Source organism: Alosa sapidissima, chromosome 11 (genome assembly GCF_018492685.1).
Source record: "Alosa sapidissima isolate fAloSap1 chromosome 11, fAloSap1.pri, whole genome shotgun sequence".
NCBI classification, from domain to species: domain Eukaryota; kingdom Metazoa; phylum Chordata; class Actinopteri; order Clupeiformes; family Clupeidae; genus Alosa; species Alosa sapidissima.
Window position 1 is genome coordinate 35,321,086 of NC_055967.1, and position 14,608 is coordinate 35,335,693.

The 14,608-nt window shown below is 42.6% G+C and overlaps 2 protein-coding genes across 2 annotated transcripts; one reads left to right on the forward strand and one right to left on the reverse strand.

Annotated features, from left to right (window-relative positions):
• The first annotated feature begins 522 nt into the window (after positions 1–522).
• On the forward strand, positions 523–2,260 carry LOC121724636 (MANSC domain-containing protein 4-like). Its single transcript, XM_042111328.1, has 3 exons — positions 523–742; positions 1,019–1,153; positions 1,377–2,260. Exons 1-3 carry the CDS (start codon positions 523–525, stop codon positions 2,258–2,260), a joined length of 1,239 nt encoding a protein of 412 aa, XP_041967262.1.
• A 1,319-nt stretch (positions 2,261–3,579) lies between these two features.
• mrps35 (mitochondrial ribosomal protein S35) lies at positions 3,580–11,582 on the reverse strand. The gene is made up of 8 exons (XM_042110454.1): positions 11,412–11,582; positions 10,956–11,002; positions 10,513–10,680; positions 10,147–10,207; positions 9,866–10,005; positions 7,328–7,437; positions 7,168–7,237; positions 3,580–4,100 (listed from the first exon to the last, which is right to left on the reverse strand). The coding sequence occupies exons 1-8, from the start codon at positions 11,545–11,547 to the stop codon at positions 3,825–3,827; spliced, it is 1,008 nt and encodes a 335-aa protein (XP_041966388.1). The 5' UTR covers positions 11,548–11,582; the 3' UTR covers positions 3,580–3,824.
• Between the last annotated feature and the right edge of the window lie 3,026 nt (positions 11,583–14,608).

Sequence of the window (14,608 nt, forward strand, 5' to 3'; positions counted from 1 at the left end):
ACTGCATTCATATCCAAAAAGCACAGGTAGTGAGGAAAAAATGGTAGCCTACCTACATTTTGTTTTGGTCGAAAGTCGAAAATGTTGCCCATTAGGTTATACAGTAGCAGTGATTGAATGGCAAACAACTAAGATATCTAACTTTAATAGAATTTCTCTAGTTAGAATCAACTTGCTTATGAATTCATTCTATCTAACTTATGTTCTCAAAGCAAAGCTGAAGAGAAAATCAATGTAGGCTACGAATACACTCACGTGCTGAGAAAATACTCTTGACAACAAATTATCATACCCTCTTCTGGGGGCGTGAGGGACGGGTGAATTTAACTAAGATTCCTGACCTGTCAGACGGACATTCCTCTCACGCATGATAACGAGCTAACTCACTTGTAAGAACTGTAAGACCAGTAGGAAGCCACTTGACCAACAACCAAGAACATTTTGGAAGAAGTTAACTGTTACCGGCAAATTTCATTTTTAACATGTAAAATGACTCCGGTGGAGTGAATTCAATCGCGCGCAATGACTGTTACATGGAGTTTATTCACAATTCTGAGTTTGATAGGTTATACGGAATCAAAGTGCTCTCCGACATCTTACTACAAAAATTGTTGGATTAGACGATTTCCTGGCCTTTATATTGATGTTGAAGAGTCTCAAAGAAGAGGTGCCCAACTTCTCAATTTTTACCAAGAGGAGACTGCGCTGAAATGCAGCAGAACATGTTGCCTCACGCGAAACTGTAAGTTGTCCTCACATTATAGCCTAAACAGCGTGTAGCCTAAAGTTTGGAGATGTTATCATGACGAATTGTAGCTACTCAATTTATAGCCAGTGAAACGTAAATTACAGCATGTTAAAATTACACACAGGTTACAACTATTATTTGAATTAGGCTACGTAGAGTTAATTAAATTAGTATATAACTGTGTCAACATATAACTCGCATGTGTTGTAAAAGAATACGTCGGGTCTCTCCCTCAGAATATTTACCCATATTTTCTCTTGCATATGCCAGTTTCCTGTAACCTGGCCGTGTTCCATTACAATACATCTCAAGAGACAGTCAACTGTTTCCATCTCCACTGCCCCTCATTAGAAAGCTGCATCCTTCGACAGAGGCGCAATGCCATTTTATACAATGTCACAAAAGGTGAGCTATACTACAGTATGCAGGGGGGGAAATCCCACTTTAGTTTTGTTTATTGCTAATATAAGTGATTGCTGAAGTATGAATTCTTCATTTCAATAGGCTTTTTCCAGTATTGTAGCAGAGTATGTTCTTTGCTTTTTCTTACATGCATTATTCAGTGTGATGTCACTGTGTTGTGTATAAAAACATGAGAAACTGGCACCTGACCAAGTCTTTATCGCAGGTGTGGATCCTGACCTCTTGGTATTTGGCAAATCCTTCACCACAAACCTACTTCTGTGGCCACACATGGCCTCCTCCAGACTTAATGCCTCAGAGCCACTGGCCTCAGACAAGCGCCAGTTCAACCGCCCACCCATCCAGCCTCCAACCCCTGTACCAGCTAAAGAGCAAACAACCTTTCCACAGAGCTCGGCAAAGGTCTCTACCGCCTCGACAAGACATACACAACCCACAGAGGAGGCACTCAATGCCTCCATTGCTCCCACAGCCCTGACCAATGGGAAGACCCAGCCCTCCAGCTCAACTTCTTCCCAAGGATTAACTTCAGGGCCACATAAACTAACCACACCATGGCAAAACACCAAACTAACATCTCAATATGAAACACCAGTTTCACAGAACATAATAGCATCTCTCCATCAAATCACCCCATTACCGACACAGCAAACACCAGCTTCCCTGCATGCAAACCCATTGCGGCAACACACAACTCCTCCTACCCATCATGCGACTTCTGAACCACCTACAACCAAATCAACACTATTCACAGAGGCTAGAAACCCTACGACGATGGCTGCTCCTGTCAACATTGATGGTGGCCAGCTGTACCCCAATGACACTAAAGGCTACGTCAGTCGGAACCACACATCTGGAGAGGTTCCGGAACCTGGGGACCTGTCACCGGTGTGGCACCTGGCAGCAAACACACTGCTGATAGCCGCGGCAACCTGTTCGGCTGTGCTGGTGGGTTGCTGCTGCAGTGTGGTGGTGGTTGTGAGCTGGAGGGGTCGGAGGAGGAAGAAGGGCCGCTACAGGACATCCTTGAGAGGAAAGAAGAGCTCAATGCGCCTAGTCAAGTACGTTATCGTCCGGGAGAGCTTGTGAGACACAAATAGCATGTACATAATGAGCTGCTACTACCAATGACTTGAAATGCCCACTCTGCCTGAGTATTCTCTAAAGATCCTTCAGATAGATAGATACTTTATTGATCCCCAGGGGAAATTCAAGGTCACAGTAGCATACAGACAACACACACACACACACATTCACTAACAGCAAAACTTCACTTCAGCGTCTCTCCCCACCCCTCTGTTGAGACTGTTGTTCTAAACTTTCCTCTCAGAGGATTAAAGGGTGAATTGGGTATAGGGTGTGCGTGTTGACAATCTTCAGCACCATATACTGACTATTCCAAAACAATCTGATACCAGCATCACAAGAAAAGCAATGGAACTTTTCAGGATTTGCCTAAAAGAAATAACCAACATTGTTAATCTGTAAGCGCCCCTACGGATCAGTTCAAGCACTCTGCACAGTATTCCTAAAAATGATGGTGACTTTCAACAGTCTCATGTTGTAGTAGATGTTGGCTTTCATATGTTTCTTTTAGTAACAGATCGTACAGACTCATGTAATTCAATGAATGTTTTTTCAGATCACAAACCTGCAATAAATCTTCTCTTTCTAAACAAATTAAATCTTGTTAGTTCCAAATAAAATTGATTTTGCATGGCTAGTTCAAGCTGTGAGAAAACAATTCCAATTCCTCAAGGTGGGGAGGCATCATTCAATGAGTTAATGGTTTTCAGGCAGCCACTTGTCAGCAGCCCTCTTTTGAGTGAAGTCATTTACAGGCAGAGAGATGATTCGATCTCATCTTGGCTGACCCATGCGGTGATGCAGCGGAGTGAGATCAAGCTGGAGAGGGCAGGCTTGATGGAGCGTGGTCTGTGTGTGTGTGCTCCAAGCACTCAGATGGGGCCCTCCAAGCAAGACAAGGCACTGTTACAAAACCCAGGTGTATTCACAAAGCAGTGCCAGAATGCCAAGAGGAACTGGGAAGAGTGGGAGTGGTGGTTACGCTAAGAACGGGCCAAGATCCTCTCACGCTAACTTTGAGAGCAAAGTGCCGGAAACCTCGTCATTGGGCATCAAATTTCTCCACTCCCAGAATTACATGGACCAGAACAGAAAATTTGAGTCGCCTTGTATTCTTCACCAGACATCACTGAAAGCATCCTTTCAGCAGGGTGTTGGTCAGGTGAAACATGAAAGGACCTCTGTTCAATACAGCAAGAGAGTGGCTACCAGATAGAACAAGCAGTGTACATAGCATACTTATGACAATGTTGAATGAATGGATCATGACCATTCAGACCACTGGCTTAGTATCAAGAGCAGAAAAAAACACTTAATCACAATAAGGTTTCACAGAAATTTATTTCAAATACACATTTCAGTATGAGGGATTTGTATACACTTTGAATACTTCTGGCACCCCTTTCCCACAGTCAGTCCAAACCAAAATGACAAGGTTTTTCTAACGGGTCTAATGGGAATGGTGACTACAACCACTTAGTCACTACCATGAGGCAGTTCCAGCCCAAAGCGTTTTACAGTAACCCAGTCTGTTTTTGTCTGTACTGCTCATTGGAGCGCTCGTCGGTTAGACGTTCAAAAGCTTCTTCACAGCCTCCCGGTACTGCAGCATGGTCTCCTCGGTCTCACCCTCATTCTTCAGACGTGTGACCGAGTCCCGATACTCCTGCACCTCGGGCCGGCCGAGCAGCTCCTCACGCACAGTGCTGGGGTCCTCCTCGTCCTCGGAGGGGGCTCGCATACGCTGTAGCATGTCCAGAACGTTCTTCTGGGAGGGGCTGCCCTCCCAGTGGTACTCCTCCATGTCCTCGCGGGTTTTCTCGGCTTCCCATGCCTCCGTTTTCTAGATAGGTAAAGAGCAAAGACAACATATCCAATGAACACTGCACCATCTTCACGCTTATAAAATAAATGGGACTATGCTTTAAAAAGCAAAATGCAATAGTAAGTATGCAGAGTGTACAAGAACTTTTTAGATGTCATACAATCTATTCATGCACAAAAAATGTGCATTCTTCTAAAAAATAAATATGATATAAGGGTAATAAAAACAATTCTGAATGACTACTGAAAGTTTATATCATTATATCAAAAAAAGGAAGAGGTCTGAAGGCCTTTTTAGGTTGACGCCAATCAGGCACTCTGCTCAGGGCGAAGGTGAGGCCATGCGATATGAAGAGTGTTAGGGCACACTTCCGCACTAGCGCTTCAACTCTCAGAAGAGCGCCTCTCACAGTGATAGTGTTTCGCTATATGTGGGGCTCTCTCCACAGCTTGCTCCAGGCCGCGGCACACATTCTCCGCTGGACAAAAGCGCCCATTGTGCATGGCCTGCCTAGTGCTGGCCCGTCATACATGGCCTGCCGGCGCAGAGCCTTCTCCACAGCCCAGGTGTTTAGCTTTAATGAGGATCATTACATCTATAGGGTTCCTCAGAGCCAGACTGACCCCACGACCTCCGGAGATAATCCTTCCGTTCTTCTCTTCTCTTATTCCGTATAACCTCGGGGCCACAGTCAGAAATTGATGGCCTTCAGTCGTATGAAGGCAGACAGGTGCGATTTGGGCAATTCTCTGCAATCCAATTAGAACTGTGCCGACCCATTGACAACAGCCAATTCTGCCTCCAGTGACTGGCAATTTGGAGGACTCTGAATCAATTCAAAGTGATTGCCATTTAACATTTAAAGCTGAGGGAATAATTGCGGACTTCAGTGGAGTGAAGTGGCCCTTAATGAGGGGGACACTGGCGAGTGGAGGCCAGTGCTGATGGAGAAATAGCTGCTCCCGGAGCTCTTCTCCCTGTTGGTTTGAGCGGCGGCGCAAGATTAGCACACCGCTGTGTTAGCCATCGGAGACGCTTTCAAGCCGGCCCAGAGATAGAATCGCCCGAACATCCTGCAAACAATCGGCCCCTTTGTGCGCTCGCCTTCCCCACAACCAACACACTGTCACTCTACCTGCACCCATCAACCCACAGGCAACACTGTGCTGGCCTTTGTGCGTACAAAAGGCCATCGGACAATGATCCACTTCCTGGCTGAGGTGCCCTTTTTTCCTATTTTTTCCCTTTCTTTTTTGGCAGAAAACAAAACACATTCCCAACACTTTCGTGGCAAAGAGAGGGTCTGCACAACAGGCGGTCATTAATGCCCATCGGAGGTGAACGCTCATTCACACAGCAGGTCACCTGTTACCCTAATTGATCTTCTCACAAGCACTCTAGGATTAGCAGGCCCTCATCACGGCCTTTGGTGGCGGGATTCCGTTTCCTGTTTTCATCAGAAAAGGTCAGCAGCACAAAGCCCTTGATCTGCGATCCCGCATCTTAAGTCATGTAAATACATCCAAATGTCAGGGTTCCTACAGAGGCACCAGAGCACTGTGCAGTAATCACTGCTTGACATTAATTAGCATTTAAGAGTCGCCCTCTACTCTTTGTGAATCAGAAGGGACCCAATGATAAAACTGCCTTGCTTAAATTACAAACACCTCAGACTGTGTTGGCTGAATTATTTAATGCCTATTTGGTTACTGTCTGGGTGAATGGAATAATTGCAGCAAACACTATAGCTCCTCTGACAACACGTTACTGAGGTGCTTATGCTGCCTTGGCTCACAAATCACCCCCTTCACTCTCGCAGTAGACTTTCCATTCTCAAGTTGCGTGAAGAGTGCGATCGGAATGGCTCACATTAGGAGGCATCAGTCAGATTTGTCTATGGCTCCAGTATCAGTCAATGACTATGTGAGTGGTGACTGCCCTGTCTATCAGAGGCTGCTCTGCAGGAGGGAAATATAGCAGCATATAACAGGGTATATACAGAAATCCTGAAGTGAAATTCAATACCTTTTAATACCTTTTTAAATACCTTCTCAAAGAAATTTAAAACCTCAAGAACACAGTGATGTTTCATTGGAGAAACTTTTTTAGCCACATTTGAAGCAGTTATTTTAATATATTGATCAGGGGGTATGAAATAAATTGAATTTCAGTTCATAGCCATCTGATCCTATACAATTGGATTCAATCCTATTTGCATAGATTTGGAATAATTGCACTTAAACTCTCACAGATTCTATTGTAGTTTCTGCAAGTTCAATATGGATTATAGGTCGAAAGTTGAATGAACGTGTACTTTCGATTTCCGACTCAAAAACATAACAATTTCAAGATGACTTTGCGTGTTGTGCCTTAATGTGCAAGTGAAAGTTATTGGACTACTTCGCCCGTGATATTAGGCTAGCCTAATGATCAAGTGAAGATTTTGTGGTGGGGCTCACAGTCTAGGAGCGGCGATTTGGATAGGCTATTCATTGTTTAAAAAATAGGTACAAAATTGAATACCTTGTAAAATCACGATTATTACATTTTAATGGGTTTTATTTTTACTAGGATGATTTGGAAAGATGGTGGACTGACCCGGAATGTTTACTTATTTTTCGGCCTCATGCACTCCATTTCTTCTCATTCCCCTAGAGGGTCAAGAGGTGAGAACGGCTGGCATGGAAAAGGCAAGCTTGCCTCAGCAGCGTCCCCAGTTAAACTTTCATGGGAGTGGGGCCACAAAGGACCTGAACAGGGGACCTGCTGAAATATTCATGCCTGCACTGAAAGGCAGAAGAAAGGGCTTTCTGTGTGCGTACATATAAAGCGTTTAATGTATATCCAACTATACCACCAACATAGACTGGGCCATCTCAAGTGTCAGTGCTTCATCGAGACATTCTGAATCCAATGGTGCAGTCAAATGCTCTAATGTTATATTTTATATTGTTTGTTCAGAGGTTTATTAAAACTACTAAGACCTCAGGATGCACATAATGTGGTCTCTACAATGGTGTAAACTTATGTTGTCATTTGACAAGTTTGACAGAACTTGAGAGGCATGAGAGAGTTGAACACTTACCCAAGACTCATGATAGAGCACGGTCAGGAGGTACATGGCATAATCATAGTTCTGCTGTCGTAAAGGGCAACTGAGAAGAGGAAGAAGTTTCGCTTAATATTATGTTACTGTGTAGCACAAGTATGAGAGTGGTTTTTATATCATATTAATGAATGCCTACCAGTCTGTGACAATGGTGAGTGTATCGGTCTCAATGCAATATCGGTTTCCCACTAACTTGATCATCTTCTTTCTGGCATGATCATCTAAATTCAGACTAGACAGCTTCACCTGCAGTGGACAGTGAAAAAAAAAAAAAAACACATTAGAGGATGGTTTCAAACTAAGCATAAATAGGCATTCCGTTACGAAAAATGCATGTGGAAAATTGAATGTGAAAAATTGGACCATCCAGGGCCAGTAGTGATGAACAGGATGAGGGACAGTGAGGACCATACTGGGACAGTAGTGATGAAGAGGATGAGGGATAGTGAGGACCATACTGGGACAGTAGTGATGAAGAGGATGAGGGACAGTGAGGACCATACTGGGACAGTAGTGATGAAGAGGATGAGGGATAGTGAGGACCATACTGGGCCAGTAGTGATGAAGAGGATGAGGGATAGTGAGGACCATACTGGGCCAGTAGTGATGAAGAGGATGAGGGATAGTGAGGACCATACTGGGCCAGTAGTGATGAAGAGGATGAGGGATAGTGAGGACCATACTGGGCCAGCGCTCCCATCCTCCCCCTCCATGATGAGCTGTGGCAGATGAGGAGGATCTATAGGGCAATTCCACGGAAAATGGACTTTGTGTCACATGCATAACGCCAGTAAAATGCCTTGGCATTTGTATGATGTGAATGATAATTCATTTTTTGTGCATTTTTTCTCATGTACATTCTTCAGCCAAAAAGAGTAAATGCTCAAATTTCATGTAATCATTCACATCATACCATTCCATTACATTTGATTGGCGTTATGGATGTTACAAAAAACATAATTTTCCATGGAATTGCCCTACAGTATAAGTAAGTATATATACTCCTTTGATCCCATGAGTGAAATTTGGTCTCTGCATTTATCCCAATCCGTGAATTAGTGAAACACACTCAGCACACAGTGAACACACAGTGAGGTGAAGCACACACTGCACCCCACAAAATGAATTTTAACCCGCATTTGGCAGGTGTTAATTTAGAACCCTACCTAGGACTAAAAGCGGTCTTATCTTACGTTAAATAGGTAGATTTTTCCCTCTTCTTTAGACCTGTACACAAATAGTCACCAGATCTCAACGGGTCATGCATAAGCCCATTGTTAGGCCAACCCTAACCAATACAACAAATCCCTGATGAGTTGAAAACTTATTTACAGGGATTCCACAGCTTAGTCGAGCGGTAAGTGCTCTTCCAAGGGAGAGAATACAAAAGGGATTACTGCATACATATGCCTGTGGATAGTGCCAGTAGAACCTACACGCGACACAGTCATGCAAACCTATGGATGAGGGAGGGCAAGTCTATTTGCATGGAGCCAGATGTGTGTATGTGATTGGTCTCATAGTACTAAGAATGCTGTTTTCAATGACTTTGCCAGCTTTGCCAGACCGAGCTGGGCAGCTCCAACTGTTTCAGTGGAGACTCCTGTCGGATTTATCCTACAATCTGACTTCTGATCAACCCCCCCCCCCCCCCCCCCCACCCCACTTGACCCTCCACGCCCCACAATCCTAGACTAATCCATCAGGATTAATGGATGAAACAATTCCTACATCGGCGTTGCAATCTTCTGGGGAGTGCCAGTGGAGCAGATGGTGTTTGATTCATGTTCAAGTCAGATATATGAACCAATCTATTGTCCCTACTTGCACAACTGAGGATGAAAACAATGAACACAGTTTAAAATGTTGGGGTGTGAAGAAACATGCTGCCTAAATGACACACAGAGCCCACATGTAGCTGCACTTTGATTGACGATGTCATATTTAACAGATTATTTTTTAGGGTTTTTTCTGATTCAAATGACAGGTTAATAGAATGGGTCTTTTTTCATTATTCAACGTCACAGCCATTCATTGACGCAAAACAAGTTCAGGAAAGAGGCTGATTCTTTCAACAAGCTTACGTCACAGACCACTTGGAGTTGCAGACAATATCGGAGTTTTGGTTGATTTGACCATGTATTTGACCATCAGTTAACTTCGAAACAGGCACCTTACTTTGAACAGACAATAGCAATAGATCATAGAAGTGATTAACGTCAAAAATCTAGACTGGAGTAGCTCAACATTAGGCATCTCCAATATGTTTAGAGTTCTAAAGATATCAAATAGCTCGTTATAGTTATCAAAATGATAGCTAAGGAGCCAGAAGTGCACACACATGGATAGCTATAAAAACTCTGTTTTTATTATACTAAACATGACACAATTATTTTATAACCCTTGAGCCAGCTCCTTTCTGTGTGATCTCAATGGTGTACTGTATGTTTGTGTGAAAGAATAAATCAGAACCTCTAGTATTACTCAACAATGAAGCAGATGTCTGATGAGTACACTGAAACACCACCGCCATAACATCATCCAGGTTAGTGCTACAATTGGGTGGTGGTGAGAGCACCCTACATGTGAAGCGCTTTGAAAGTATGTAGAAAACATACTTTTTTTGTTACAGTACACACACTCCCCCCCCCCAACCTCCCTTACAGACACTTACTCTGAGAGTGACTACACGGGCTTTTGGATTCCTCAGTGAACTGCCGGCAGACACAAATTCTTTGCTCTCTACTTGTATGGGAAAATGTTTTTCACTAGCAGCTTCAGAGTCCACACCTGCAGGCCACTCTGTGCAGAAGGCTTTGGAGAGATTACACAAAACATACATAAATATGGCAAACTCAACATAGTGTTTCTTTTCTTGCACAAATTGTACACATATTTACTAGCAGGGCTCCAAGTCAGCATTTTGTATACCGACAATTCAGAAAATTCTCTTACGTTTTAATGCCTCACAGTGTTTCTTAATGGCAGCAGGAGTTAAGTGCAGGAAGTTTGGAATCTGTAAAACAAAAAAGAAAAGAGTTCACATTATGTTATTAAAAATCCCTGATCAGAGAGCTGTTGCTGCTACAACACCGACGACATGGTTCATGACACGGACATGTAAATGTATGTGTAGGTAACATGTGCAAAACATTCAACTCACACTGGAGGCTGACAATACAATACTACCAAAATTGTTTATGTTTTGAAAATAAATTACAGGGATCCATTAATAAAACTCCTCAACACATGTCCAACATAGATCACTTTCGTATGCAGACATTAAAATCTATGTCACAGAACTTAACATAAGAGTTGTACCTTAATGAGCTCCAAGTTGCCCTTCTTCTCCGAAGGTACCCCTCTATTCACTGGGTAACCCATCCGAACAGGTAAGGGTACAGCTGACGGCTTAAATGCTGCTGCAGATGGGTACACTGCTGTCCAGTCTTGGGCTTCTGGCATCTTCTCTGTTCTGGGTTCTCCAGACTATCGGAATGGAGATGTGAGTAATTTAGAGAAAGGCCACACTATGCATAAATACACTTTTATTTGCATTTATGCATAGTGCGGCCTCTCTCCTACTTTACTACAGGTATATGTAGTCTAACTATCCAGGCCAGCACTCTTAAAGTTTAAAAGTATACACATTGAGTGAAGCCTGCTCCTATCCTCATAAACGTCTGATGCATTGTGCAGGAGGGACTAAGTTGTACCGCACTGCTTAAAAGGTGAAACATAACTGGAAGGATATGGATACTTACTTCTCGCCTGGGCCTTCTTGGTCCTCTGTTGCTTCTGTCTGGGAAGCCTGAAAGAAAAACATTGTTGAAACCTAGAGACAAGTCACCATTTTGTAGCATGATACAATAAACTCTCTATCGATATAGCATTCTCAACCAACTTTATCTTGACTGTCTGATTTTTAACAAACGGGTCAAACCAGACAGCAAACCAGTACTCTGTACGTGGTACCATAACATGTCACTTGTTTCCGAGACAGCATAACTAATATGGTAGCAATAAAATTCAGCAACTAAACTGATAGTAAAAAAAAAATACACTTCACATTACTTATGATATTTAGCTGGCTGAAGCAGCTAACTTTGTTGACATTCATACAGATAACGTCAGATGTTAGCGCTTAAGCTAAGTAATTAGCGTTTCTGTTGGTGCGAAAAAAGATCAACGACACATAATGCATGTGATCAAAATTATACCTTTGGCATTGGTCGTAGATAACGCTGTTGAATAAGTAGCTCTTCTGCCCAATACATTGAGTGCATAATTTGTTAAGCAGTGACCGCTCGTCCGCGTAAAGGACAACGCTGTGGTGCACATTGTGGACGCAGACATGTTTGAAAGAAGCTGTGTGTGAGGAACTACGGAGCGGACGAAGGGACAATACATACTTCGACAGACTACCAACGCCATCAACTGGCAGCTTTTACGGATGATGATAAATAAAATAAAAAACAAAATTAATGAAAGTAAACTTGCACAGAAAACGGATGAAATGCCATTCGTGTCAAAATTATAGCGTGCATGTTTTCTGACTATGCCATTATATGAACATGCACCATATTTTCACAAATGTGCAAGAAAAAAAAAGAGATATTTTAGAAACCTACCTGACAAGAGTACTGCAATGTAGTAGGCTGTAAGCATGATTGACAAAATACATGATTGGTATGACTTGGCCTACGTCATGCTCATGATAATGTTTGTAATCCTTTTCTCTGTTTTATTTATTTATTTATTTAATATAGTAAACAGAGAGATAAGTGTCCCAGCCCCATCTGATATGCCTTTCCTTTGCTGTTGTGGTGGTGACGCGCAGATGGACACGCAAGAAGCGCGGGATGACAGCAGCCGTTTCACACGTGCTGTGCTGAAGCATCACCTGTTACAGTTGCGCTTATGGACAAGTAAACATCACTAATAGGGGAAGAACAACCATTACGTCTCCGTTTCTAAAATGACCGGAATAGAAGTCACCATGCCAATAACTTTTTCTACATTTGTTAACATTTCATGTTATCCTGGCGCCTGTCAAACCAAGTCCTGCGAATTCTAACAGGCATCTTGACAGGTGGGAATGCTAACGGCGTCTGCCCAAATTCTTCTGTCTACGTGAGTTTTTAATTCGAAAATCTTTTAATGTCTCTTTTTGGATGCTTTCAGTGTAAGTTTTGAATATCATAGTTTCACAGTATAGGCTACATTATTCCAGAAACGTTGTCCTATCATTTAGCCTATACTTTTCCATTCTGTAGCCTATGGAAGACTTGTAGCACAGTGGAAACGGAACACAGAAAGTAACGTTAAAACAAAAATGTTGCCTGACGTTGGTTAAAATGATGTGTAGGGAGCCTAATGTGTGTTTGGAGTTGAGACACTTGTGATTATAGCAGAAATTATTATTTTCAAAATGCTCATAAAAGACTACTGCAATTTCCATTCAGTCTTAACGTGGCTATATTTTGTCAAGATACATGTTTTAGAGTTAGACGCTATGATTTGTAGAATATATATATATATATATATATATATATATATATATATATATATATATTTCTAAATAATAAATAATTATTTGAGGGAATTTTGCTCACTTTACAGCATTCGCTGTAGTCAGGCTGACAGTTGTGACTTTATTAAAATTGCGGGGAGGCTGTTCAGAAGGTTAAAGCATTAAATGGTCATGGTGTCCCATATAAAACTATTCAGTGCTGCATCTATGTGGCCTAGACCTCTGATGCCATTTTTTAAAAACATTTTTTTGGTTATGATAACCCATTTTTGTAGTAAAAGAGACCAGAATATGCACCTAACTACATTTCAGTTCAGAGGGTACTTCAGAGTGCCACAAAAAACGAGAGAATGTTGAAAAGGAGTGAATTATAGTAATGTCTGAGAAAGATGACTGAATTGGAAATTTTGTTGCAATAGGGCATGGCCCATTTTTCTGAATGAGTCATTATCATCATCATTATGAGCATTTTGCAATCAACTCATAATTGTAGAGTGGGTCATGAGTCATGAGTAGGCCTGCATGCGTGCATTAATATATTTCACCCATTGAGCGAGGCAAGAGTTTGTTAATAACACCATTTTGGCAGATCTGACCCCCCCCCCCTGCTCGTGGGCTTCTCAGTGACAGCCATTGTTTGGGTCTATGACTATCCAGTTTGGCAGAGAAACTTAATCTATGGGACAGAGCCATGGCAAAGGCTGTCAGCACATCTGCTGCCCTCAACGACAGACATGTGCTGTGGAGCTGGCTCCTGTTTCGGTGCTGCCTTTGGCTCACAAAGACATGTTTCCTATCACTCTACCAAGCAACTGTTAGCCACTTTTCCAGCGATGGATCGCTGCCTTTAAGGGAAAGGCTTGACCTTATTAACTGGGTATTTGACTCCACCATATAATTGTGTGTCTCATTTGGTTAGTGAGGCCTGCCAAGGGGACCAGACTTGGTATTCAAGTGCCATTACATCTAGCTGTGAGGGAAATGTAATGATGTAAATTAATAACATTGTATGTGCTGTGTCATAACTATCTCTATTTTCAGTTATTCCAGATATTATGGCCATCTTTGCTATTCACAACACACACAAGGACCCCATCCATTTAGAACTGAAATGGGAACTTATTCATATGCTTTCACAATGAAAGCTTTCTTTATAAATGGAATCAAACACTTCATTTTAATAACACAACCATGGTCACATTACTGTCCATGCAACACATAAACCTACAGCAAGTTAACAAGAAAACTGTACTAACATTCACGTCAGGTGTCCAAATTACAGCGTTAATCCCCTCCATGTCCGTCTTGCAATATTGATGGTATGGAATCACTGTGGTGGTTTATCTGAGCCTTGATGAGTATCATGCCCTTTACTTAAAAAGTACAACGTGTATCTCTTCACCAGGTATTGGGTGGAGGTGATTGAGTCATAGGAGGTCTAAAATTTCTTTTTTGACTGCTAAGACAAAGAAGATAATTAGTTTAATCTTTCCAAATCTGTATGCTTTTGTAGGCCTGAGTGTTCAGAAGAGGCACTTTTTTTTTTTTTGCTTTTCAGATAACTTCCTAAATGGTGAGTGAAGTAGATTTATTCAGGCTAGGATCTGTAGGATTTGGATTGATGATGGATTTTGTTTTGATTTGTTTCCCGGCTTTCCCCCCTCCGCTCCTCTCCAGGTTGTTCTGTCCGTGTGATTCGGAGCTCATCGGACCATCTGCGTTTGCACGCCCCCCCTGTGATCCGTGTGTGGTGTGGTGCGGGTCAGCGCAGCTCCAGACCCGTCTCTGCCCTCCGTGATGGGCAGCGTGGCGGAGCGACGGGGACGCCCGGTACACATGCTGTCCCGCGGGCGTAGGCTGAGCAGCGGTGGTGGCGAGGGAACA

Coding starts and splice junctions, on each gene's coding strand:
- mrps35 (XM_042110454.1), bottom strand. CDS start 11,547: ATGTCTGCGTCCACAATGTGCACCACAGCGTTGTCCTTTACGCGGACG. Junction 10,208..10,512: donor GCAACTTGGAGCTCATTAAG/GTACAACTCTTA, acceptor TTTGTTTTACAG/ATTCCAAACTTCCTGCACTT. Junction 10,006..10,146: donor ACACTGTGAGGCATTAAAAC/GTAAGAGAATTT, acceptor ATCTCTCCAAAG/CCTTCTGCACAGAGTGGCCT.
- LOC121724636 (XM_042111328.1), top strand. CDS start 523: ATGACTGTTACATGGAGTTTATTCACAATTCTGAGTTTGATAGGTTAT. Junction 743..1,018: donor ATGTTGCCTCACGCGAAACT/GTAAGTTGTCCT, acceptor TGCATATGCCAG/TTTCCTGTAACCTGGCCGTG. Junction 1,154..1,376: donor TTTATACAATGTCACAAAAG/GTGAGCTATACT, acceptor TCTTTATCGCAG/GTGTGGATCCTGACCTCTTG.